Here is a 24534-nt window from a genome sequence, read left to right as displayed (position 1 = left end):
CAGGAGTAGTGGGTGTTCGTGTTTGCGTGTTATTGTTGCTTGCTTGTAACGCTGTCCTCGTGATTTCTGATAGTATGATGTGTTCCGTATCTTATGTGTAAACAACAGTCTAATATCTATATCTGTCTAATATAGGCAATATTATATTCAAACCAACAATAAGGCGCGAGTGATACAAACAGTTATACGAAGTCATGTGACATTGGAGAACACGGCAAATGCGATATTGAATCAACAGGCTACAAATGTACATGTCGCCGGGAGATCTAGGGAGCGCGCATTTCCCGTGTTTTCAGAACTAGTGCGGAACACTAAAACAGCGTCGGACTATGGAAATAATGCTGGCTCCAGTACTGAGGAAATCCTGCGGCAGACAGACTGCATTCCGAGCCTGCATTTGGCAGCGGTTCATTTCAAGAGTAATGATAAGGAGAATGAATAGCTCGCCAGGCAGGCCACACACGTCTCACAGCGAATATCTAAATTATTAACTCTCAAACCAGTTTGATAGTGGTGTGGAAAACAGGGGCAGCGGACGTGCGGCACTGGCCGTGTCCTTCCTAAATGTAGACTGTTGTCCCTACACGAATTGTTTCGGTAAGTATGCATGGCTATTAATAGGTAATATATAAACCGTACCCTCTGCAATCAGCACAGTAGCCTACATGGTCATCTACATTTCTGTGGCTTTTGTCTGATGAAATATGCTAACCATACGCTAACTTACAGAGCCTTTTATATATTACCAGTAAATAGTCATGTTTATTTAGTAATAGTTCGATGAATGATGGAGGGCTGTTATTCAGTCTGGGGGAGGGGGGGGGGGGGTTCTGCTTTGCGCAAAGTCAAAACCAGACGGTACGCTGCAGCTGCTAAAAGAGGCGCCATTGGATGATTCTGCAGGAGCGGACCGGTCATATGAGGACACCGAGGCGCGCGGCGCGCAAGCCTGCGAATGCCATTTCGTTGCACCAGACTGAAACATAAATTTGACGTATTTTATTGTTTTTTTTTTGTTTGTTCAGGAAGTGGTTTCTACCAGACAGTCTCCTCAGTGCTCTGTACTTATCACGTGAAGGCGGTCAACAGCTCCGGTAAAAAAAAAATCCAAGCGAACCGCGTGGAGAGCGATGGTGTTTGGAGACCCAAGTTCGAGATGACATCAGAATTGAGGGCGGGGCCTCGATGGAAGGGCAGCCTATGAGCGGGTTACAGTGGCACACATACAACACGCGTGTGGGCTGGTGGGAAATAGCTAAGCTATCGACTCCATACACAGAAATAAAGCAACAGTGGAGGTACATTTTTGTTCTTCAAGGATAACATTTCCGAAATGTACCCTGAAAGTACAGTAACGATCTTATTGGGGACAAATGATCATTATTTCTACAGGTGCGTCTCAATATCGCGGAAAAGTTCTTTTTTTTCCCGTAATTGAATTCAAAAAGTGAAACCTTCATATATTGTAGATTCATTACACATAAAGTGAAATATTTCAAGCCTTTTTTTGTTTTAATCTTGATGATTACGGTTTACAGCTCATGAAAATAAGAAAATGAGTGCATAAATGAACATACTTTTCAGAAGGTCGACATTTCCGTATTAAATTTGGTAAATAATGGTTGTTATCAAAAGAAGTCTCAAGTAAAAAGTGATTAAACAAAAATAATCATTAATTCGATTGTCTGCATTTGATTTAATTACATAAATAAAAAATATATAGTTTAATTGGACAACAAATATAGCAAAAGGCTAAACAAAAGCCAACGTGAATTGAAGTGAAAACTTGAAGTGGATCGGCATAGATGAGCAGATTAGGCATATTTTACACTTAGTTCGTAAACATATTGGTCCTCTGCTGTTGTAGCCTACCCACTTAAAGTTTTGACTTATTGTGTATTCAGAGATGCTCTTCTGCATACCACTGTTGCAATGTGTGGTTATTTGCGTTACTGTCACCTTCCTGTCAGCTTTGACCAGTCTGGCCCTCTCCTCTGACTTCTCTCATGAACAAGGCATTTCATCCACAGAACTGCTGCTCACTGGAAGTTTTTGGTTTTCGCATCATTCTCTGCAAACTCTAGAGTTTGTTGCGTGTGAAAATCCCAGGAGATCAGCAATTTCAGAGGTACTCAAACTGCCTGGCAACAACAATCATTCCACGGTCAAAGTCACTTTGATTACATTTCTTCCCCATTCTGATGTTTGGACTGAACAACAAACAAACCTCTTGACCATGCCAGTATGCTTTTATGTATTGAGTTGCGGTGGAATGATTGGCTAATTAGATATTTCCATAAATGAGCTGGTGTACACCAGTACCTAATAAAGTGCTTACACTCTGCTAATGAAGCCCAGCAATAACCCTTTCCCTTAAGTTTGTATGCATGCTGCTGCCAGTACTAGCAGCGACAGTCATAATGCTCATTATTTTCCACTGAAATTAGGTTACTATTGATTTCTGGTGTCAAAAGATCTCTTCTGCCTTACAGCACTCTGTATTAAGGCCAGCACAACATGCCCTACTTTTCCCCCGTCCTTTTCTGAAGAGAAAAATATATTGCAGGGCTGATAGTTCAGTAATCATTTTCATTTTGCATAGACTACAATCTAATGACCCCTACCGGGCATTTTCTAAACCCCGTTCTGTTTTGTTCCTCCCCCCCTTCCACAATTATTCTAATGTATCTGGGTGTGTATTTGGGGCAGGTTGGTCAGAATTTAATATACGAGATTATATTCCATGAATACGCTTTACAAACAAGATAATCTTCCTTTAGCCGTGTCGGCAAACTCGTGTCCTTCAGCGTTTCTTTCGGATTCATTTTTGAATGTTTGCGGAGGAGGGATTTTACAGAACAAACAAAACGAGGAATTAGTTTGTTGATATTTTTCGACACAGTCGTGTTTTGGTAAAATGACAGGACAAACTATTTTATATAACATGAGATTATTACTACCCAATGAAAACAGGCCTGCGGTTTAACAGACGCAGCTGATGGAGTGGCCACAAGAGGTCACTGCTGAGTAAAACACCACTTCAGAATGGCAGCATCTCGTCAGAACATTGCAGTCAAGCATAATCTATGTTATTTTGCCATTATATAATAAAATAAAAGATATATTGTAAAATACAAAATCTAGTTTCATAATGTAGGACTGCTGTAGCAAAAGCTATTTCTTCCAGGACCTACCCTTGTATTTCTTTATTAATGATCAGCTAATAAGTCTGGATTCATGGACTATTACAGTGCTGCTAAAATACCTATTCATATTATTAATTGATTATCCTTCAGAAAAGATAACATGACATAAGATAATGGCAGGAACAGCCCATTCAGCCCATATGTTACTTCTTACTTTGTTATGCACAGAAAATACAGAAGCGTCAAAAATAGTATTTATTAAAATCGTAATTATTTTCGCTCAGGATTTTCCGAAGAATTACTTCCATTATTAATGAAAAAGGATACATCCGATGCAAAGCATAAATTATGACATTTTTGGCAACGGGAGAACCATCACCACCTGCTTTCTACTTCCACAGAAGCCTTGTGCACAGAAAGTACAGAAAATGGAGGGTGTGTTCACTGCTGTCCAGCACTGTCCAGCCACTCCTTAAAAAACCCATCTCTTCCCATGAACTACAGGCCTATATCCAAGCTGCCTTTTATTTCTAAATTTTTTGAAAAAATAGTTGCCTATCAGCTCACTGATGTTTTAAATCACCACAACATTCTTGAAAAATTCCAGTCTGGTTTTCGCCAGAAGCACTCAACAGAAACGGCTCTTCTCAGAGTTTCAAATGACATTATGATGCTGGTGACTGCTCTATCCTGGTGCTGCTGGATCTCAGTGCAGCTTTTGAAACTGTGGATCACCGCATTCTGATAGATAGGCTTAGTGAGTGGGTGGGTGTCTCTGGGAGCGCTGGGAGCGCTCTCATCTTATCTCTCTGATAGGAGTTTTTCCGTGGCTGTTGGCCCCTACAAATCTGAGTCTGCTGCCTTATCCTGTGGTGTCCCTCAGGGTTCTGTTCTGGGTCCGATTTCGTTTGCTCTGTACATGCTTCCTTTAGGTGTCATTATTAGCAAATTCAAAGGTATTTCATACCATTGCTATGCGGACGACATTCAGTTATATCTTTCTTTTAAACCTGACAGGATTGATGAACTTAATGTACTGCATAACTGTTTGTCTGCTATTAAGGACTGGATGGCCAGTAACTTTCTTCAGTTAAATGCAGACAAAACTGAAGTCCTCATCATTGCTGCTGATAATATTGTTTCTAATGTTGTAAATTGTATTGGGTCTCTTAAATCAAATGTGCGCTCTTGGTGTTATCTTTGATCAGGCTATGCATCTTGGCAAGCACATTAAGTCTTTGTTCCGTACATGTTTTTTCCACCTTAGAAGCATTACTAAACTCAGGTCTATTGTATCACACGCTGAGCTGGAAATCATTATTCATGCTTTTATTTCATCACGCCTGGACTATTGTAACTTGCTTTTTACCTGCCTCAGCAAATCATCTCTAGACCGCCTACAACTGGTCCAAAATGCTGCTGCCAGGCTGCTGACCAGGTCTAGGAGGTCATGTCATATCACTCCAATCTTGGTCTCCTTGCACTGGCTACCTGTCAATTTCAGGATCCAGTCCAAGGTTCTTGTCATCACATATAGAGCCCTCCATGGTCAGGCACCTGCTTACCTTCGCGATCTCCTCCACCCATACATTGCCATTTTTGTGACTGTATTTCCATTTATTTCATGTTCGTTTATTTGTGATTTGTTGGTTTTATTGACTGTTCTTTTATGTATTATTATTGTTATTATTTATTTATTTATTTATTTTTGATCCTGTGAAGCACTTTGTGACTCTGTCTGTGAAAGGTGCTCTATAAATAAAATGTACTTACTTACTTACTCTCTCAACCCTGCAGCAACAAATGGACATACCAAGAACAGAAAAACAATCTCACCATCATAGGAGTTAGTGAACGATATGAAAATATTTTCAAACCCATAACTGGATTAATAAGGGCCAGTTTCACAGACACAGATTAAGCTTAGTCCTGAACTAGACTGAGTTTTGTATGGAGAATCTCCACTCAAAATAGAGCTTTGCCAGCCTTGTGTGACGTGCCTATATTACGAGAGCAAATTCCCGACTGTGTCAGTAGGTGGCAGTAGGGAGCTTCAACATTCTCTTCAGAATTTCTCCGATTACACACTTGCTAGTGGAGTTACATTTCTTACATCATATGGCACATATGGATTCCCCATTTTTCCCAAAATTAATTAAAAAAACAAACAATTTCAAGCATTTACCTTCAATATTTCATAAAACATGGCCTGCAATAAACTAAACTAACTCTTAGATTGCAAAAAACAAAACATTACAGAAAATAGAACAACAAAACGAGTGAAAAGGGAGAGAGAATTTCACCACTCTGGAGCTGTAATTATGATTCGAGTAAAATTATGCTTTCACAGGGGATCCACAGTAACAAGAGGTCTGTCTTGTTTGGATGTGATGCTCTGACTTATGGTAGAACCTATGCACTTGTAAATCGCTTTGGATTAAAAGCGTCTGCCAAATGACTAAAATGTAAAAATGTAAATGTAAGAGACTGGGGTATAGGTGGCCTGTGTTGCTAGGACTCCTTTAACGCCGCAATCCAGAGTCGCTATTGGACTTCCGCACGCAGGAATGTACTTTCATTTCAATGGAATGTAGCCTATCCGTTTTGTGATCGCGAAGTAGAAAAACACACTATCCCGCGGACTGCGTCACCAGCGGATTTTCTTAATTCTTATAAAATATGAGCGGGGGATTTAGCACGTGCCGTTCGGTGCTGATCACAGGTGCGAACAGGGGCCTCGGACTCCAAATGGTAAAAGACCTGGCGAAAAGTAACGAGAGGCCGGACAGAGTTTTTGCGACGGCCCGTAAACCAGCGGATGCTAAGGTAGTGGATGTCGTCGTAGGCATCAGAAAAATGTCGCACATTGGTATTCATTAACAGTTTTGTTATTGAAAGGTTAAACGCGAGGTTTGTGAATTGACAGCCGTCATTTGAAAATGTTATTTCATTTCCTTTTAGTGTGAAAAACTATTCAAAGTCTACTACATTTCTAGCCCATTACTAGGTAGAACGCAGTGGAGGCTGGTGACTTCCAGAATTGAGGAGGCCATTTTTTTCCGCTTGCTCACTTCACTCGCGATGGAATGTTCCCTGTTCTCTTATCTGTCTTTGTGCTGGCCAAAGGCATACTATTTGGAGTGTAAGCTACAGTCAGAAAGTTCTGGCTGATGAAATTCATTGTGCAGAGCTTAGCCTTGTGCCTTCCTGAAGAAATGACATTGCTGTAAGTCTATGAGCCTGCCTGATAATTAAGCTGAGAAATGACATTTGGATGTAATATAAATGCCAAGTGAACATGTGTAAAAGGCAGGAATTTTAATTATGTAGTTAAAAACAATTTTGTTTAGCTTACATTTTTCATTCTTCTACAGCTTCAACATGTAATCACCAATTTAATCAAGTTTAGCATATAAAAAAGATAAGATAACACTTTCTTTATCATATGTAGTTTTATTCAATATATTTAATATAAAATATGTAAAAATATGGTTCCGGTTGGCTTTATCTAACGTTAACGTTATCCACTAGAGGGCAGCACTCTTCGTATTTAGAGTGAATTTCCTCACAGAGCAACAATTCGGTAATTTGATATGGAAGATTATTAAATTGACTTGTAATAAAACGAAATGGACTACATAAAAAATAAAACTGTTCAATAAATCCCAAATGGTGTCTAACATGACCTATTGAATGTCATTCTCACTCCCTAGTATCTGGAATCTGCATATCTCCAGCCCAAGATCTCAAATTGCGCTAGAATCTCGCCGACTTCCGAGGTAGTTTTAAGCAAAGGTGTTTAGCTATAAACTCCAGGGATGATAGCCAGGGGTGTTCTCTAAATTTCCTGAAAAGCACAAGTTGATAGGACACTCGTAGCCACTATGGCGAGTGTTTGTTTGACTGAAGTGACTAGCGAATTCTCAAAATGGCTTCTGTGTTGAATAGAAAGGAAAGGATAGTTGATTCCAAATGAACCAGTAGCATGTGATTGGACGAACAAAATGTCAATCTTTGCCCTGGACACAATGCATGGTGAGGCCAGGCCTCCGTTGCCCACCCATTTTCAGTGATCTGGCCAATCACATATTGGCATGAAAAAAAATGCATTACATTGACTTCTATGAGAATCTCATTTCCTAGGGGAGGCCTTGCCTGGCCTGGCCTCCCTTAATACAAACTGATAGGGAAATCTGGCCTGTTGCTTTACAATTGCAATATTGGGTTTTAGCCATGGGAAAATTTAGATTTATGAACAAAACTAAAATAATATGAATATAAAAAATAAAAAATATATGTTTTTTGTTAAAATAAAGAAATAAAATAAATATATTTATTGTTTTTTTTTAATCTCTCTCTTCTCTCAAATTATTGGGGAGGCCAGGCCTCCTCCACCTCTATGGAGGAGCCTCCACTGGTAGAACGTATTAAGCTATATAAGTAAAAAACGTTTGTACATTTTGTGCGTAACATGATTGAGAAATATCCACATTAAGAGGTGCTTGGGCTTAAAAGGCATTTAGTCAGTGTCTCTGTCTGAGTTATGGAAATAGTTTGTAATAGTTTTTTTTAAATACAGGAGTTGCAAGATCTGGCCAGAAGTAATTCGCGTGTACACATTATAACTCTCGGTAAGTCCGTTTTATTTGATCTTTTTTTTTTGTCTTCAGAAAATATAAATTGCTCCAGCAGATGGCAAGAATGACATATTTCAATATTTTCGAAGGGATTGCTGTGCTTATGGGGACAATTGTTCTTATTTGGGTGTGACATGGTCATAGCCCTACAAAGGGAGGTCATTCATTCATACAGGAACGGACAAAATGTTTACATTACATTTTTTACATTACATTACATTAATGGCATTTGGCAGACGCTCTTATCCAGAGCGACGTACAGTTGATTAGATTAAGCAGGAGACAATCCTCCCCTGGAGCAATGCAGGGTTAAGGGCCTTGCTCAAGGGCCCAACGGCTGTGCGGATCTTATTGTGGCTACACCAGGGATCAAACCACTGACCTTGCGGGTCCCAGTCATGTACCTTAACCACTACGCTACAGGCCACATTTTACATTTACATTGTCAAACCTTCTTATGCTTTTTATTGGTTCTATTTGTAAATATGCACAAGTCTACGCATGGCAGCCAGTTATTTGTGTCCTTAGTGAGGAGCGGATTGAACTACTTCTCCTTCTCTCTCCAGACGTGAACAGCCAGACCAGTATAGACACCGCCGTACAGGAAGTGACGTCACTGGTGGGAAACGAGGGGCTGAACTGCCTGATAAATAATGCTGCCATCGCCATACCCGGTGAGCTCGAGACGGTGACTGCCGACAACATGATGAAGGTCTTCGAAAGCAACGCTGTGTCACCGCTCATGGTCACCAAGGTACACGGACGAGTTTGGCATTTCTGTGCAAATGCGTAAAAGGTGGGCTTTGTGCCTGATGATGTGCTCTTAGGCCACAGATCTGTGTCGTACAGTTGATTAGACTAAGCAGGAGACAATCCTCTCCTGGAGCAATGCAGGGTTAAGGGCCTTGCTCAAGGGCCCAATGGCTGTGCGGATCTTACTGTGGCTACACCGGGATTCGAAACACCGGCCTTGCGGTTCCCAGTCATTTACCTTAACCGCTACGCTACAGGCCGCCCTGTTACACCTTCTGTTCACTCTACGCACACTCAGTCAGACACACACACAATCACATCCATTACACAAGGGACACACACATAGACTCACCCTCTTTCTCTCACTCTCACACACACACACACACACAAACACACACACACACTCATCACACAAACACACACACACACACACTCATCACACAAGGGACACACACAGACTATGTCACTCACATACACACACATCCATTACACAAGGGACACACAGACTCACTGTCTCCATCTCCCTCACACACACATTCTTCCAGCAAATAATTGTAAATACTTGAACTCTTTAGATGCTGATGACAGTTAAATAGTTCTGCTACAGACAGACCCCTGAGAATTGTCCATGTCAATTAACCAACCTCAATGAACAACCAGAGCTGTGTTTTGATTATTGGTGAAAATAGACTTTATGTTTCAATTTCTCAATATTCTGAAATGTCATTGGTACCTCCAAGGTCAAAGCACTTAGTTCATAGTTGTTCACCCCAGTTCTGAAATGCACACACAACCCTAGCGAGCTGCAGGGTCTGCTGATTATTAGAATTTTTTGATCATGTTCTGCACCTAATTGGTTTATTAAAGCGGTTAATTCTGCAGTTACCTAGTTTCCTGGCACTGAAATTAAGGTGATTTCAAAGTGAGAGCAAAACCCAGCAACCCCATTGGCTATGCAGGACCCGGGCTGCCAATGGCTGCGCCAGGTCCCGATCACATGATGCGGTATCGGCGTAGCTCATTGGCTGTGCTGACCCCGTGTGTTCCGTGGTGCAGGCGTTCCTGCCGTTGCTGAGGGCAGCAGCTACACGGGGAAGCGGGATGGGCATCCACAGGGCTGCTGTGGTGAACATGTCCTCCAGCCTTGGCTCCATCCAGCTGAACTGGGGCCCTGACGTCACCTTCAGGGCCTACGCGTACAGGACCTCCAAGGCAAGCTCCCTGCCCATAACACCAAGAGGGCGGTGTCTATTCCCGGACTTCCTACCCCCCTACGTCTTTTTAGTCCAAATACTGCATGTCATGTCAGCCGTCCTTTAAAGACACTGTGGCCCTGTGTTTGACACCTGTGCACTATGGGATGTATGCGCAAGTGAAACAAATCTTCCGGGGGGGTAATTTTTTTTTAAGGAAAAAACTGGCGACTCCTAACATGGCTGTGCTTAATGCGTTTTACGTTTTGCATGTTTTATATTTCGTCTCTCTGTGTGTGGCCTCAGGCGGCTCTGAACATGCTGACGCGGTGTCTGGCCCGGCAGCTGGAGGCAGAGGGGGTCCTGTGTATGGCTCTGCACCCAGGCTGGGTGCGCACAGACATGGGAGGGCCCACGGTGAGTGTCTGGGTGTTTCCGCGGCTCTCTGTAAACGCCACAGGTCACATGGTACAGCTTTCCCCCCATGAGTCCAGAATGGAAACGCCACGCAGGCTCTTTCAACATCGCTCATTCGTAACCTCCGATCACCTTCTCCTGTCTTCACCTCCTTTTCTCGTTTCCTCTTTTTAACCACAGAAAGGATTAAGGTGGTAAAAATCTCCCCGCCCCCCTGCAAAATGCCATCGGGATCCAGCTTGTAAAACATGGCAACCCGTCCGGCACAGCACAATAAATACTGCCTGTATGCAGGGGCCAGTATCACAAAGCAGGATTAATGAGTTACATTACATTACATTAATGGCATTTGGCAGACGCTCTTATCCAGAGTGACCTACAGTTGATTAGACTAAGCAGGAGACAATCCTCCCCTGGAGCCATCCATCCCCAGGGTTAAGGGCCTTGCTCAAGGGCCCAACAGCTGTGCAGATCTTATTGTGGCTACACCGGGATTAGAACCACCGACTTTGCGTGTCCCAGTCATTTACTTTAACCACTATGCTACAGGCTGAGTTAGCTGGATAACTGCACTGAGTAAAACCCACAAAGCAGGATTACTGAGTTAGCTGGATAACTGCGCTGAGTAAAACCCACAAAGCAGGATTACTGAGTTAGCTGGATAACTGCACTGCGTAAAACCCACAAAGCAGGATTACAGAGTTAGCTGGATAACTGCACTGAGTAAAACCCACAAAGCAGGATTACTGAGTTAGCTGGATAACTGCACTGAGTAAAACCCACAAAGCAGGATTACTGAGTTAGCTGGATAACTGCACTGAGTAAAACCCACAAAGCAGGATTACTGTGTTAGCTGGATAACTGCGCTGAGTAAAACCGGGACCCCACCCAAATCTGGAACATGGAACTGTCCCAGGTTTCACTCTGTACAGTTATCCAGAGTTAACTCCTTAATCCTGCTTTGTGTTAAACTGTAGGCAAGTGCGAGTTACGAGTCTTTATTCATAGAACTGTAGCAGAATTAGGAGGCCCTGCCTGTGGGTATACAGCTGGCTGTGGGTCTCCCTGTTCAGAGTTTAATCAGTGGTTTGGATTTGCACCAGGGCCATGCGCACGTGAAGAGAAGCAGTCATGTGTGTGGAATTAGAACTTCTAAATGAAACTTAAACTATTTCAAACTGCTGAACATTTTCGAAGCTGGGAGTTAATTCCATTTTAAGTCTAGTCAACCCAATTCAATTCATCGACTGAAAGAAAATGGTCGATCAGTAGTTTGGAAATACGTTGAGCTTCAATTCATTTTGTGAACTGTAAGCAAATCGATCCCTCACTCAGTTGGATATATATATATATATTTTTTAAAGATATTTTTTAGGCCTTTTTCAGCTTTATTGGACAGTATATAGTATAGAGAGACAGGAAGAATGGGAGCGAGAGAGAGGGGAAGACATGTGACAAATGTCAGACGGTCGGATTCAAACCGCCGACGTCGCGGCTCGCAATGAGCATGCGGTCAGTGCTCTACAGGCTGCGCCACCGAGACACCCAACTGTAAGATGACTTTTGCCATTTGTGTGTGTGTGTGTGTGTGTGTGTGTGTGTGTGTGTGTGTGTGTGTGTGTGTGTGTGTGTGTGTGTGTGTGTGTGTGTGTGTGTGTGTGTGTGTGTGTGTGTGTGTGTGTGTGTGTGTGTGTTTTTGCCACTGCAGGCTACGCTGAGTGTGGAGGAGAGCACCTCTGGTGTGCTCTCAGTCATCGCTGGATTGTCAGAAAAAGACCACGGACAATTCCAGAACTACAAGGGCGAAACCCTGCCTTGGTGAAGATTTTGTATCTGGACCGTTTATATCTGAGCATCAGTGAAAATTTGAACCAAATTTACTGTCGTACTGCAAATTTCTTTTTCCCCTTCATTACATTGCACCTGTTTTGCAACTTTATTTTGGTAGAATAACTTCTTAACAAATTAAGGCTCCAGTGCACTTAACTAGTTTTATTATTCATAAGACATAATTTTTCCAAAAACCACTGACTGGGAATAAAGAAAAACAAATAAAAACAAAAACTCAATCCTTTGTTTGTTGGGAGGAGTTGAGCGGGAGGGAAGGTCCTAGCAGATTGGGCTGCAGCAGCCAGAGTGTCTGGGTCTGTTTGGAAAGTGCGTGATTAGGGGTACCGAGGCGGGATCAGGTCCTGGACACGGGACGCCAAGACCGGCTAAGGCTGGCCCAACTCTTCTGATGTGAGGGAGGGGGACACATTCTCAAGGGCTCCCATTTCTGAAAAACACAAGAAGAAGAACATAAGAGGAGCTCCTCTGTTGCAGTGTGTGGATGGGCCCCATGGTCTGGTATCTGTTAAGTCTCTGTTCCAGTGTGTGGATGGATTATGTTCTGGTATCGTTTAACCATGACTGCTCACTGTACTTCATAATCACTTCTAAAGCAAGTGGTCTACAGATAATTTGTGTCAGATGGCAACAGCAGCCCGATAACTCAAACCACTGATTAATTTATTGATTGATTTTGGGGGAAAGCCTCACCTTTCAGCTTCAGGTAGGACAGGAAGTTAATGATGGTGTGTATTACATTCTCCACAACCACCACTGAAATGATTACTTGATCTTTTAGATCTTGGCCAGGGCGAGTAGGCTATCTTGGCTCAAACTAGCCAGGTGAAGTAGCAGAAGCCAGTCAGTCTGAGAGGCAGCATAGATACTAACCTAACATGGGTGCAGGTTAGCTTGCCTGGTATTAGCCATAGCACAAGATAGCTGGCAATGACTGCAGTCAGGCTGTTTTTAACCTGTTTGTGTGCTCATTGCCATCAATGACGAAAGGGTTGGGTTTTCTGCATTGAACCGATTAGAACATATTTTTTAAGATGTTGTGTCTTTAGAAATCAGTGTTTTGAGACAAACGCTGCCATTTAGACTGGACTGTGGTGAAATGGGGACATCTTCATAGCATAGGGCTGTTTCTCCAGTTGGGCTTTGGGGCATTTGGGGCAGTTGGGGGCCTAACTCTTACTTGATTTGAAGTCGTCCTCCAAGGGCAGATCCCTCTTCCCAGCAAGGCCATGCTTGTTGCCGAGCGCCCTGTGATTGTCGATGGCGTCTGTCACAAAGCACACACAAGACAGCCGTCTGAAACAGCACCCTCTACTGTACCAGCCAGAGACACGTTCTCTGCGGTCTCCAAACAGGACCTGGCCCACCCACAGTCAGCACTGAGGAGGCCCTGACAAAATGGCTTCTTAAAAATAAAGCAGAAAAAAAGAACCAACCTGCAGGTTGTCACAGAATTGCAATTGCAATTGCAAAGGCGAAATTGACTTTTAACAGGACAAAACAAGACAGACCTGACATTTAAACAAAGAGCAAAGACACACAAAATGGGGGATTTCCCCCAGGAAACAGGAGAGAGACACAGGGACAGGCACCTGCTTACCTTCGCGATCTCCTCCACCCATACATTGCCATTTTTGTGACTGGATTTCCATTTATTTCATGTTCGTTTATTTGTGATTTGTTGGTTTTATTGACTGTTCTTTTATGTATTATTGTTATTACTTATTTATTTTTGATCCTGTGAAGCACTTTGTGACTCTGTCTGTGAAAGGTGCTCTATAAATAAAATGTACTTACTTACTTACTTACTCTCTCAACCCTGCAGCAACAAATGGACATACCAAGAACAGAAAAAAAATCTCACCATCATAGGAGTTAGTGAACGATATGAAAATATTTCCAAACCCATAACCCATAGCTAGTGGAGTTACATTTCTTACATCATATGGCACATATGGATTCCCCATTTTCCCCAAAATTAATTAAAAAAAAACAATTTCAAGCATTTACCTTCAATATTTCATAAAATGCAATAAACTAAACTAACCCTTAGATCGCAAAAAACAAAACATTACAAAAAATAGAACAACAAAACGAGTGAAAAAGGAGAGAGAATCTCACCACTGTGGAGCTGTATTATGCAACCCAGAGTCGCTATTGGACTTCGGCACGCAGGAATGCACTTTCATTTCAGTGATTGCGAAGTAGCAAAACACACTATCCCGCGGACTGCGTCACCAGCAGATTTTCTTAATTCTTATAAAATATGAGCGGGGGATTTAGCACGTGCCGTTCGGTGCTGATCACAGGTACGAGCAGGGGCATCGGACTCCAAATGGTAAAAGACCTGGCGAAAAGTAACGAGGGGCCGGACAGAGTTTTTGCGACGGCCCGTAAGCCAGCGGATGCTAAGGTAGTGGATGTCGTCGTATGCATCAGAAAAATGTCGCACATTGGTATTCATTAACAGTTTTGTTATTGAAAGGTTAAACGCGAGGTTTGTGAATTGACAGCCGTCATTTGAAAATGTTATTTCATTTCCTTTTAGTGTGAAAAACTATTCAAAGTCTACTACTTTTCTAGCCCATTACTAGGTAGAACGTAGTAAGCTATGTAAGTAAAAAACGTTTGTGGGTCAATGACCTGACGTGTCCATCTTGGTGTCCGAAACATTTTTATAATAAAAAAAAAAAATATAGTTTTAAATTAAAACTACACTATATCACTCAATTCTCTCATCTTTATTGACTAATAGCAGTATTTATTATGAGTAATGGAAATTTAAGGAGATATTGAGCTCAAAAGTGCCAAAATGTCATTCGGGATAACTGTCCGCACCTAAAATCAAAGCTTAAAAATGCTCCAAAAACATCAAAAACCTCGATAAAACCTTAAATCTACCCATTGGGCATAATTGTGTAAGTGTTTGCATGGATGTGTCAACATATTTTGAGGATTCTGAACTTCATTTCATTTTTATGCGTGAAACATTTTTGTCCCCACATTGGGATTTTAGTTGCCATTCGGGATAACAGACATTCAGGAGCAATTTTACCATATAAGGCATTGTGATAGTCATGTGCCAGAATGTTGCATCAGAAAGAAGATTCCCAAGGATCCCCAGGCTGTGCAACAATGTTAGTAAAGCTCTCCTAACATTTTTATAATTTGACCTTTTCGGTCACTGGTGCACTATGATACAAAATCCAGTGTCATACGGGACAACACTTAAAACACATTAAACCTGTTGTTTTATTTCAAATTTGCATATTTGATGTGAAAGATGACATTAAAAGTTGTAGGTCAAGGTCATAGTTTTCCATAGGTGGCCAAGTAATTGCCTGTTAAATAAATTCAAGCAGTTTGTTTGTCATTCGGGATGACGGTTTCTTTCTGTTATCCCACAATGACATTTGTTACTTCGAATGACACATGCATAGTTTTATTGTTTTTATGACTATTTTAAAGCTTGTAGGCATAAAGTATATATTTATATTTTGTATTAATAACATATTTAACATATTAATACATTTTTAATGTTTTAAGGCATATTTTGTCTTCCGTTCATGGAACTACTCAGAAAAGGCCCATGGTAAAGGCGCTCCCGATGGAGTCGGTGGAGCAATCAAACGTTGTGCCGATGACATTGTGAAAATGGGAACAGATATCCAGACACCAAAGGATCTCTACTGCACACTACAGGAGAACACAAGCTCAACTATAAGGTACTTCTGGATATCTGAAGATGACGTGTCCAGACATGATGATGCAGTGCCAAGTCAGTTGCCAGTTGTTAAAGGCACCATGAAACCATGATCAGGTTGCCTCACAAACACCGGGGAAGATCAGTCACAGAGAGCTGTCCTGCTTTTGCAGCCGAGGAGGGAGCCATTGTAACTGCTATGGTCCAGTTGATGTGGACTTCAATCAAGAAGGATCTGAAGAGACTGCCTCCACAAGCTCAAACTCAACACGGTTCAACCAAGAAGGATCTGAAGAGACTGCCTCCACAAGCTCAAACTCAACATTGCAGCCCACACAAAACAACACACCAGATTTAGTCGGTAAATTTGTTGTTGTGAAATACGATGACCAACTTTTTGTCGGACAAGTTCTTCATCTGGTGGAGAATGAAATTGAGGTGAGCTGCATGAGACAAACTGCCGGAAAGAACTCATTTATGTGGCCAGAAACATGTGATGTCATCTTTTACCACATGTCTGATGTGCAAGCAGTCATCTCTGAGCCAGAGCCATCCACCAATCGCAGCTCAAAACTATGCAGCCCAGACTGGGAAAAATTCAAAGAGATGATGTAAATGTGCAGTTCCACCCACAGAGAATACTTGGATTAGAGATTAGATGGGGAGATCTCACCCAAAATGAGGTATTTTAACTGAATGTTACATGTAGCCTAATTCAAGAGAACATATGAAGCCAATTTTTAAGGCAACATTCCAGATTATATAGCTACAGTATGTTGACAATTTTATTCAATCAAAAAGTTCTACTTTTCAGTGTTGATGATGAAAATGTTAATGAAGAATACATGGATTAGAGAATAGATGGGGAGATCTCACCCAAAATGAGGTATTTTAAATGAAAGTTTTAGTTACAAGGCCATGTAGCCTAATTCAAAAGAAAATATCAAGCTAATTTTTAAAGCAACATCCCAGAAGATAGCTACAGTATGTTGACAATTTTATTCAATCAAAAAGTTCTACTTTTCAATGTTGATGAAAATGTTAATTGATATGAAAATGTTAATGACTTGATACTGACTTGTCATGAATGACTTACACTACTACTGTTGCCTACATGTTGATACCTTTTACAATGGCAGATGTTTACTGTATATGAAATGGTTAATGTGTTCAAAATGCGAAGATTAGTGTTTTTAAATCTTAACATGTTTTACTAAGGCAACATATAAAAAAAGTTAAATGTAAGTGTAATTCTTAAACATATCAAATAAAGTTAAATGTTAAGTGTAATGAATGTGTCTACTCACTACTGATTATTTAAATTTGACAAGTTGCCTCTCACTTTGTATTAAATATAGAATGTGTAGCCCATTTAAATACACCGTTGTTGCTGAAACTACCTTTAGTGATCATCCCATGCAAAATCTCACAGTATGTCATTCGGCATAACGATGCCCGTCAGGCGGGATAACACAGATTTCTCTTGAAATATTACACAATTCAGTTTTCTTTAGTTGAGAATACAACAATAATCTTAACCCCTTTACTGGATTGCATTCTTTAGACATTTTCCAGCTTTTTTCACTTTTCAGCATTAAGTTTTGGGTGATAAACATCAACAAATGAGCCTGTGTCAGTAGAAAAGCCTACAATTCTGATATTAATTGTGATAGAATTTTGATTTCCTGAGCAGAACATGTTTGTTGATATCAAACTATGGATATCTATAAACTATTGTATGCTGATAAAAATAAATAATCAAATTATTAGAAAATACATTACTGTTATCCCAAATGACATTTTTGATGGGAAAAATCTAATTGTTAATAAATAAAATGCATAAATTAAATTCTTAGAGAACAAAACTTGTTGAAATATATACACAACATTCTAATGAAGATAGAAAGAGCTTCAATTAGCACTTTTAACTCATTTAAAATCTTCCCATTTTTAAACCCTTATTCGTCACTGACCCTTGTACATTTTGTGCGTAACATGATTGAAAAATATCCACATTAAGAGGTGCTTGGGCTTAAAAGGCATTTAGTCAGTGTCTCTGTCTGAGTTATGGAAATAGTTTATAATAGTTTGTAATAGTTTTTTTTAAATACAGGAGTTGCAAGATCTGGCCAGAAGTAATTCGCGTGTACACATTATAACTCTCGGTAAGTCTGTTTGATTTGATCTTTTTTTTTGTCTTCAGAAAATATAAATTGCTCCAGCAGATGGCAAGAATGACATATTTCAATGTTTTCGAAGGGATTGCTGTGCTTATGGGGACAATTGTCCTTATTTGGGTGTGACATGGTCATATCCCTACAAGGGGAGGTCATTAATTCATACAGGAACGGACAAAATGTTTACATTACATTTTTTACATTACATTACATTAATGGCATTTGGCAGACGCTCTTATCCAGAGTGACGTACAGTTGATTAGACTAAGCAGGAGACAATCCTCCCCTGGAGCAATGCAGGGTTAAGGGCCTTGCTCAAGGGCCCAATGGCTGTGCGGCTCTTATTGTGGCTACACCGGGGATCGAACCACCGACCTTGCGGGTCCCAGTCATGTACCTTAACCACTATGCTCGGTAGTCTACACATGGCAGTCAGTTATTTGTGTCCTTAGTGAGGAGCGGACTAAACTACTTCTCCTTCTCTCTCCAGACGTGAACAGCCAGACCAGTATAGACACCGCCGTACAGGAAGTGACGTCACTGGTGGGAAACGAGGGGCTGAACTGCCTGATAAATAATGCTGCCATCAACATAACCGGTGAGCTTGAGACGGTGACTGCCGACAACATGATGAAGGTCTTCGAAAGCAACGCTGTGTCACCGCTCATGGTCACCAAGGTACACGGACGAGTTTGGCATTTCTGTGCAAATGCGCAAAAGGTGGGCTTTGTGCCTGATGATGTGCTCTTAGGCCACAGATCTGTGTCGTACAGTTGATTAGACTAAGCAGGAGACAATCCTCTCCTGGAGCAATGCAGGGTTAAGGGCCTTGCTCAAGGGCCCAATGGCTGTGCGGATCTTACTGTGGCTACACCGGGATTCGAAACACCGGCCTTGCGGTTCCCAGTCATTTACCTTAACCGCTACGCTACAGGCCGCCCTGTTACACCTTCTGTTCACTCTACGCACACTCAGTCAGACACACACACAATCACATCCATTACACAAGGGACACACACATAGACTCACCCTCTTTCTCTCACTCTCGCACACACACACACACAAACACACACACACACTCATCACACAAACACACACACACACTCATCACACAAGGGACACACACAGACTATGTCACTCACATACACACACATCCATTACACAAGGGACACACAGACTCACTGTCTCCATCTCCCTCACACACACATTCTTCCAGCAAATACTAATGTAAATACTTGAACTCTTTAGATGCTGATGACAGTTAAATAGTTCTGCTACAGACAGACCGCTGAGAATTGTCCATGTCAATTAACCAACCTCAATGAACAACCAGAGCTGTGTTTTGATTATTGGTGAAAATAGACTTTATGTTTCAATTTCTCAATATTCTGGAATGTCATTGGTACCTCCAAGGTCAAAGCACTTAGTTCATAGTTGTTCACCCCAGGTCTGAAATGCACACACAACCCTAGCCCTAGCGATTATTAGAATTTTTTGATCATGTTCTGCACCTAATTGGTTTATTAAAGCGGTTAATTCTGCAGTTACCTGGTTTCCTGGCACTGAAATTAAGGTGATTTTAAAGTGAGAGCAAAACCCAGCAACCCCATTGGCTCTGCAGGACCCGGGCTGCCAATGGCTGCGCCAGGTCCCGATCACATGATGCGGTATCGGCGTAGCTCATTGGCTGTGCTGACCCCGCGTGTTCCGTGGTGCAGGCGTTCCTGCCGTTGCTGAGGGCAGCAGCTACACGGGGAAGCGGGATGGGCATCCACAGGGCTGCCGTGGTGAACATGTCCTCCGGCCTTGGCTCCATCCAGCTGAACTGGGGCCCTGACTTCACCTTCATGGCCTACACGTACAGGACCTCCAAGGCAAGCTCCCTGCCCATAACACCAAGAGGGCGGTGTCTATTCCCTCCTTCCTACGCCCCTACGTCTTTTTAGTCCAAATACTGCATGTCATGTCAGCCGTCCTTTAAAGACGAGCTGAAAGGAGGTAAGAGCAGCAGTTGTTTCCACTATGGCAGGGGTGTCAGACTGAATTCCCAGGGGGCCGCAGTGTCTGTGGGTTTCCTTTCAATCAGCTGTCATTTAAGGCCTTGACAACAAGGTGTGTAGCTTCTTTAGCAAATCAACAACTTCAATGAACCACAGGTGCTAAGAACAGCCCAAAAACCAGCAGACACTTTGGCCCTGTGTTTGACACCTGTGCACTATGGGATGTATGCGCAAGTGAAACAAATCTTCCGGGGGGGTACATTTTTTTTCAGGAAAAAACTGGCGACTCCTAACATGGCTGTGCTTAATGTGTTTTACGTTTTGCATGTTTTATATTTCCTCTCTGTGTGTGGCCTCAGGCGGCTCTGAACATGCTGACGCGGTGTCTGGCCCGGCAGCTGGAGGCAGAGGGGGTCCTGTGTATGGCTCTGCACCCAGGCTGGGTGCGCACAGACATGGGAGGGCCCACGGTGAGTGTCTGGGTGTTTCCGCGGCTCTCTGTAAACGCCACAGGTCACATGGTACAGCTTTCCCCCATGACTCACGGGCTCTTTCAAAATCGCTCATTCGTAACCTCCGATCCAAACGCCTTGACGTTTTTCTCGTTCGCCCCGTCTTCACCTCCTTTTCTCCTTTCCTCTTTTTAACCACGGAAAGGATTAAGGTGGTAAAAATCCCCCCGCCCCCCTGCAAAATGCCATGGGGATCCAGCTTGTAAAACATGGCAACCCGTCCAGCACAGCACAATAAATACTGCCTGTATGCAGGGGCCAGTATCACAAAGCAGGATTACTGAGTTAGCTGGATAACTGCACTGAGTAAAACCCACAAAGCAGGATTACTGAGTTAGCTGGATAACTGCGCTGAGTAAAACCCACAAAGCAGGATTACTGAGTTTGCTGGATAACTGCACTGAGTAAAACCCACAAAGCAGGATCACCGAGTTAGCCGGATAACTGCGCTGAGTAAAACCCACAAAGCAGGATTACAGAGTTAGCTGGATAACTGCGCTGAGTAAAACCCACAAAGCAGGATCACCGAGTTAGCCGGATAACTGCGCTGAGTAAAACCCACAAAGCAGGATTACCGAGTTAGCCGGATAACTGCGCTGAGTAAAACCCACAAAGCAGGATTACCGAGTTAGCTGGATAACTGCGCTGAATAAAACCGGGACCCCACCCAAATCTGGAACATGGAACTGTCCCAGGTTTCACTCTGTACAGTTATCCAGAGTTAATCCTGCTTTGTGTTAAACTGTAGGCAAGTCTTTATTCATAGAACTGTAGCAGCATCAGGAGGCCCTGCCTGTGGGTATACAGCTGGCTGTGGGTCTCCCTGTTCAGAGTTTAATCAGTGGCCTGGATTTGCACCAGGGCCATGCACACGTGTAGAGAAGCAGTCACGTGTGTGGAATTAGAACTTCTAAATGAAACTTAAACTATTTCAAACTGCTGAACATTTTATTTTCGAAGCTGGGAGTTAATTCCATTTTAAGTCTGGTCAACCCAATTCAATTCATCGACTGAAAGAAAATGGTTGATCAGTAGTTTGGAAATACGTTGAGCTTCAATTCATTTTGTGAACTGTAAGCAAATTGATCTCTAAATCAGTTGGATATTTCTTTAGTTGTGCGCCTGTGCATAGTCGAGCGAGCTGAAACTGTAAGATGACTTTTGCCATGTGTGTGTGTGTGTCTGTGTGTGTGTGTGTGTGTGTGTGTGTGTTTTTGCCACTGCAGGGTATGCTGAGTGTGGAGGAGAGCACCTCTGGTTTGCTCTCAGTCATCACTGGATTGTCAGAAAAAGACCACGGACAATTCCAGAACTACAAGGGCGAAACCCTGCCTTGGTGAAGATTTTGTATCTGGACCGTTTATATCTGAGCATCAGTGAAAATTTGAACCAAATTTACTGTCGTACTGCAAATTTATTTTTCCCCTTCATTACATTGCACCTGTTTTGCAACTTTATTTTGGTAGAATAACTTCTTAACAAATTAAGGCTCCAGTGCACTTAACTAGTTTTATTATTCATAAGACATAATTTTTCCAAAAACCACTGACTGGGAATAAAGAAAAACAAATAAAAACAAAAACTCAATCCTTTGTTTGTTGGGAGGAGTTGAGCGGGAGGGAAGGTCCTAGCAGATTGGGCTGCAGCAGCCAGAGTGTCTGGGTCTGTTTGGAAAGTGCGTGATTAGGGGTACCGAGGCGGGATCAGGTCCTGGACACGGGACGCCAAGCCCGGCTAAGGCTGGCCCAACTCTTCTGATGTGAGGGAGGGGGACACATTCTCAAGGGCTCCCATTTCTGAAAAACACAAGAAGAAGAACATAAGAGGAGCTCCTCTGTTGCAGTGTGTGGATGGGCCCCATGGTCTGGTATCTGTTAAGGCTCTGTTCCAGTGTGTGGATGGGCCCCATGGTCTGGTATCTGTTAAGTCTCTGTTCCAGTGTGTGGATGGGCCCCATGGTCTGGTATCTGTTAAGTCTCTGTTCCAGTGTGTGGATGGATTATGTTCTGGTATCGTTTAACCATGACTGCTCACTGTACTTCATAATCACTTCTAAAGCAAGTGGTCTACAGATCATTTGTGTCAGATGGCAACAGCAGCCCGATAACTCAAACCACTGATTAATTTATTGATTGATTTTGGGGGAAAGCCTCACCTTTCAGCTTCAGGTAGGACAGGAAGTCGATGATGGTGTGTATTACATTCTCGTCCGCTATTCTCAGGGCACCTGCAAACAGACAGGATGTGTGTGTGTGTGTATGTTAAGGATCTGTCCAGTTAGGAGATTGAGGGCATGCTGTCTCACACACACTAAAGCTTACACACACTGGACTCCCAAGATCTCTCCAAAATCGGGCTGTTCCACAGTACACAGAGGGCTAGAGCGACTTTTAGGTTACATTTTTACGATGCAGGAATCACAGAGATGGTGATTGTTAAAAGTTTTGTTGAATAAAAATACTATCCTGACTGCAAATGCAGAAATATAGAGGAACAGGGGTCTTACTCAGTCCATAGCCACCATTGAAATGATTACTTGATCTTTTAGATCTTGGCCAGGGCGAGTAGGCTATCTTGGCTCAAACTAGCCAGGTGAAGTAGCAGAAGCCAGTCAGTCTGAGAGGCAGCATAGATACTAACCTAATATGGGTGCAGGTTAGCTTGCCTGGTATTAGCCATAGCACAAGATAGCTGGCAATGACTGCAGTCAGGCTGTTTTTAACCTGTTTGTGTGCTCATTGCCATCAATGACGAAAGGGTTGGGTTTTCTGCATTGAACCGATTAGAACATATTTTTTAAGCTGTTGTGTCTTTAGAAATCAGTGTTTTGAGACAAACGCTGCCATTTAGACTGGACTGTGGTGAAATGGGGACATCTTCATAGCATAGGGCTGTTTCTCCAGTTGGGCTTTGGGGCATTTGGGGCAGTTGGGGGCCTAACTCTTACTTGATTTGAAGTCGTCCTCCAAGGGCAGATCCCTCTTCCCAGCAAGGCCATGCTTGTTGCCGAGCGCCCTGTGATTGTCGATGGCGTCTGTCACAAAGCACACACAAGACAGCCGTCTGAAACAGCACCCTCTACTGTACCAGCCAGAGACACGTTCTCTGCGGTCTCCAAACAGGACCTGGCCCACCCACAGTCAGCACTGAGGAGGCCCTGACAAAATGGCTTCTTAAAAATAAAGCAGAAAAAAAGAACCAACCTGCAGGTTGTCACAGAATTGCAATTGCAATTGCAAAGGCGAAATTGACTTTTAACAGGACAAAACAAGACAGACCTGACATTTAAACAAAGAGCAAAGACACACAAAATGGGGGATTTCCCCCAGGAAACAGGAGAGAGACACAGGGACAGGCACCTGCTTACCTTCGCGATCTCCTCCACCCATACATTGCCATTTTTGTGACTGGATTTCCATTTATTTCATGTTCGTTTATTTGTGATTTGTTGGTTTTATTGACTGTTCTTTTATGTATTATTGTTATTACTTATTTATTTTTGATCCTGTGAAGCACTTTGTGACTCTGTCTGTGAAAGGTGCTCTATAAATAAAATTTACTTACTTACTTACTCTCTCAACCCTGCAGCAACAAATGGACATACCAAGAACAGAAAAAAAATCTCACCATCATAGGAGTTAGTGAACGATATGAAAATATTTCCAAACCCATAACTGGATTAATAAGGGCCAGTTTCACAGACACAGATTAAGCTTAGTCCTGAACTTGTCCTGAACTGAACAACTGAGTTTTGTCTGGAGAATCTCCACTCAAAATAGAGCTTTGCCAGCCTTGTGTGACGTCCCTATATTACGAGAGCAAATTCCCGACTGTGTCAGTAGGTGGCAGTAGGGAGCTTCAACATTCTCTTCAGAATTTCTCCGATTACACACTTGCTAGTGGAGTTACATTTCTTACATCATATGGCACATATGGATTCCCCATTTTCCCCAAAATTAATAAAAAAAAAAACAATTTCAAGCATTTACCTTCAATATTTCATAAAATGCAATAAACTAAACTAACCCTTAGATTGCAAAAAACAAAACATTACAAAAAATAGAACAACAAAACGAGTGAAAAAGGAGAGAGAATCTCACCACTGTGGAGCTGTATTATGCAACCCAGAGTCGCTATTGGACTTCGGC

At 42.3% G+C, this 24534-nt stretch overlaps 3 protein-coding genes and 1 long non-coding RNA gene across 5 annotated transcripts; 2 read left to right on the top strand and 2 right to left on the bottom strand.

The window, feature by feature from the left end:
• The first annotated feature begins 5383 nt into the window (after window positions 1-5383).
• Window positions 5384-12210, top strand: LOC133111507 (C-signal-like). 2 transcript variants are annotated; one of them, XM_061221924.1, is made up of 8 exons: window positions 5384-5516; window positions 5633-5972; window positions 6860-6925; window positions 7726-7777; window positions 8350-8537; window positions 9593-9748; window positions 10036-10146; window positions 11855-12210. In XM_061221924.1, the coding sequence occupies exons 2-8, from the start codon at window positions 5826-5828 to the stop codon at window positions 11966-11968; spliced, it is 834 nt and encodes a 277-aa protein (XP_061077908.1). In that variant the 5' UTR covers window positions 5384-5516; window positions 5633-5825; the 3' UTR covers window positions 11969-12210. The 2 variants fall into 2 exon arrangements, with proteins under 2 accessions (XP_061077908.1, XP_061077909.1); XM_061221925.1 differs by lacking the exon at window positions 6860-6925 and having other exon boundaries at window positions 5394-5516.
• Window positions 12119-14399, bottom strand: LOC133111511 (uncharacterized). Its single transcript, XR_009704998.1, has 3 exons — window positions 14116-14399; window positions 13175-13261; window positions 12119-12424 (listed from the first exon to the last, which is right to left on the bottom strand). It is a non-coding gene; the product is annotated as an uncharacterized LOC133111511 (long non-coding RNA).
• LOC133111508 (C-signal-like) lies at window positions 14162-21961 on the top strand. Its single transcript, XM_061221926.1, has 6 exons — window positions 14162-14407; window positions 17811-17862; window positions 18365-18552; window positions 19593-19748; window positions 20234-20344; window positions 21613-21961. Exons 1-6 carry the CDS (start codon window positions 14261-14263, stop codon window positions 21724-21726), a joined length of 768 nt encoding a protein of 255 aa, XP_061077910.1. The 5' UTR covers window positions 14162-14260; the 3' UTR covers window positions 21727-21961.
• Window positions 21877-24529, bottom strand: LOC133111884 (galanin peptides-like; the record flags this gene model as incomplete). The annotated part of the gene is made up of 4 exons (XM_061222517.1): window positions 21877-22182; window positions 22542-22613; window positions 23334-23420; window positions 24487-24529. Coding segments are annotated over 4 exons (264 nt in total), but the record flags the coding sequence as incomplete, so codon positions are not given.
• Window positions 24530-24534: the final 5 nt, after the last annotated feature.

This window comes from Conger conger, chromosome 15 (genome assembly GCF_963514075.1).
Source record: "Conger conger chromosome 15, fConCon1.1, whole genome shotgun sequence".
Taxonomy (NCBI): Eukaryota; Metazoa; Chordata; class Actinopteri; order Anguilliformes; family Congridae; genus Conger; species Conger conger.
Note: the sequence above shows the minus strand (reverse complement) of the source record. Positions and strands in the feature narration are given on the sequence as shown.

Bases quoted from the DNA above. Each gene is read 5' to 3' on its own strand.
- LOC133111507 (XM_061221924.1), top strand. From the start codon at position 5,826: ATGAGCGGGGGATTTAGCACGTGCCGTTCGGTGCTGATCACAGGTGCG. The intron at 6,926-7,725 runs GTAGTTTTAAGC...TTTTAAATACAG, and splicing joins GAATCTCGCCGACTTCCGAG to GAGTTGCAAGATCTGGCCAG. The intron at 9,749-10,035 runs GCAAGCTCCCTG...GTGTGGCCTCAG, and splicing joins ACGCGTACAGGACCTCCAAG to GCGGCTCTGAACATGCTGAC.
- LOC133111508 (XM_061221926.1), top strand. From the start codon at position 14,261: ATGAGCGGGGGATTTAGCACGTGCCGTTCGGTGCTGATCACAGGTACG. The intron at 14,408-17,810 runs GTAGTGGATGTC...TTTTAAATACAG, and splicing joins GTAAGCCAGCGGATGCTAAG to GAGTTGCAAGATCTGGCCAG. The intron at 19,749-20,233 runs GCAAGCTCCCTG...GTGTGGCCTCAG, and splicing joins ACACGTACAGGACCTCCAAG to GCGGCTCTGAACATGCTGAC.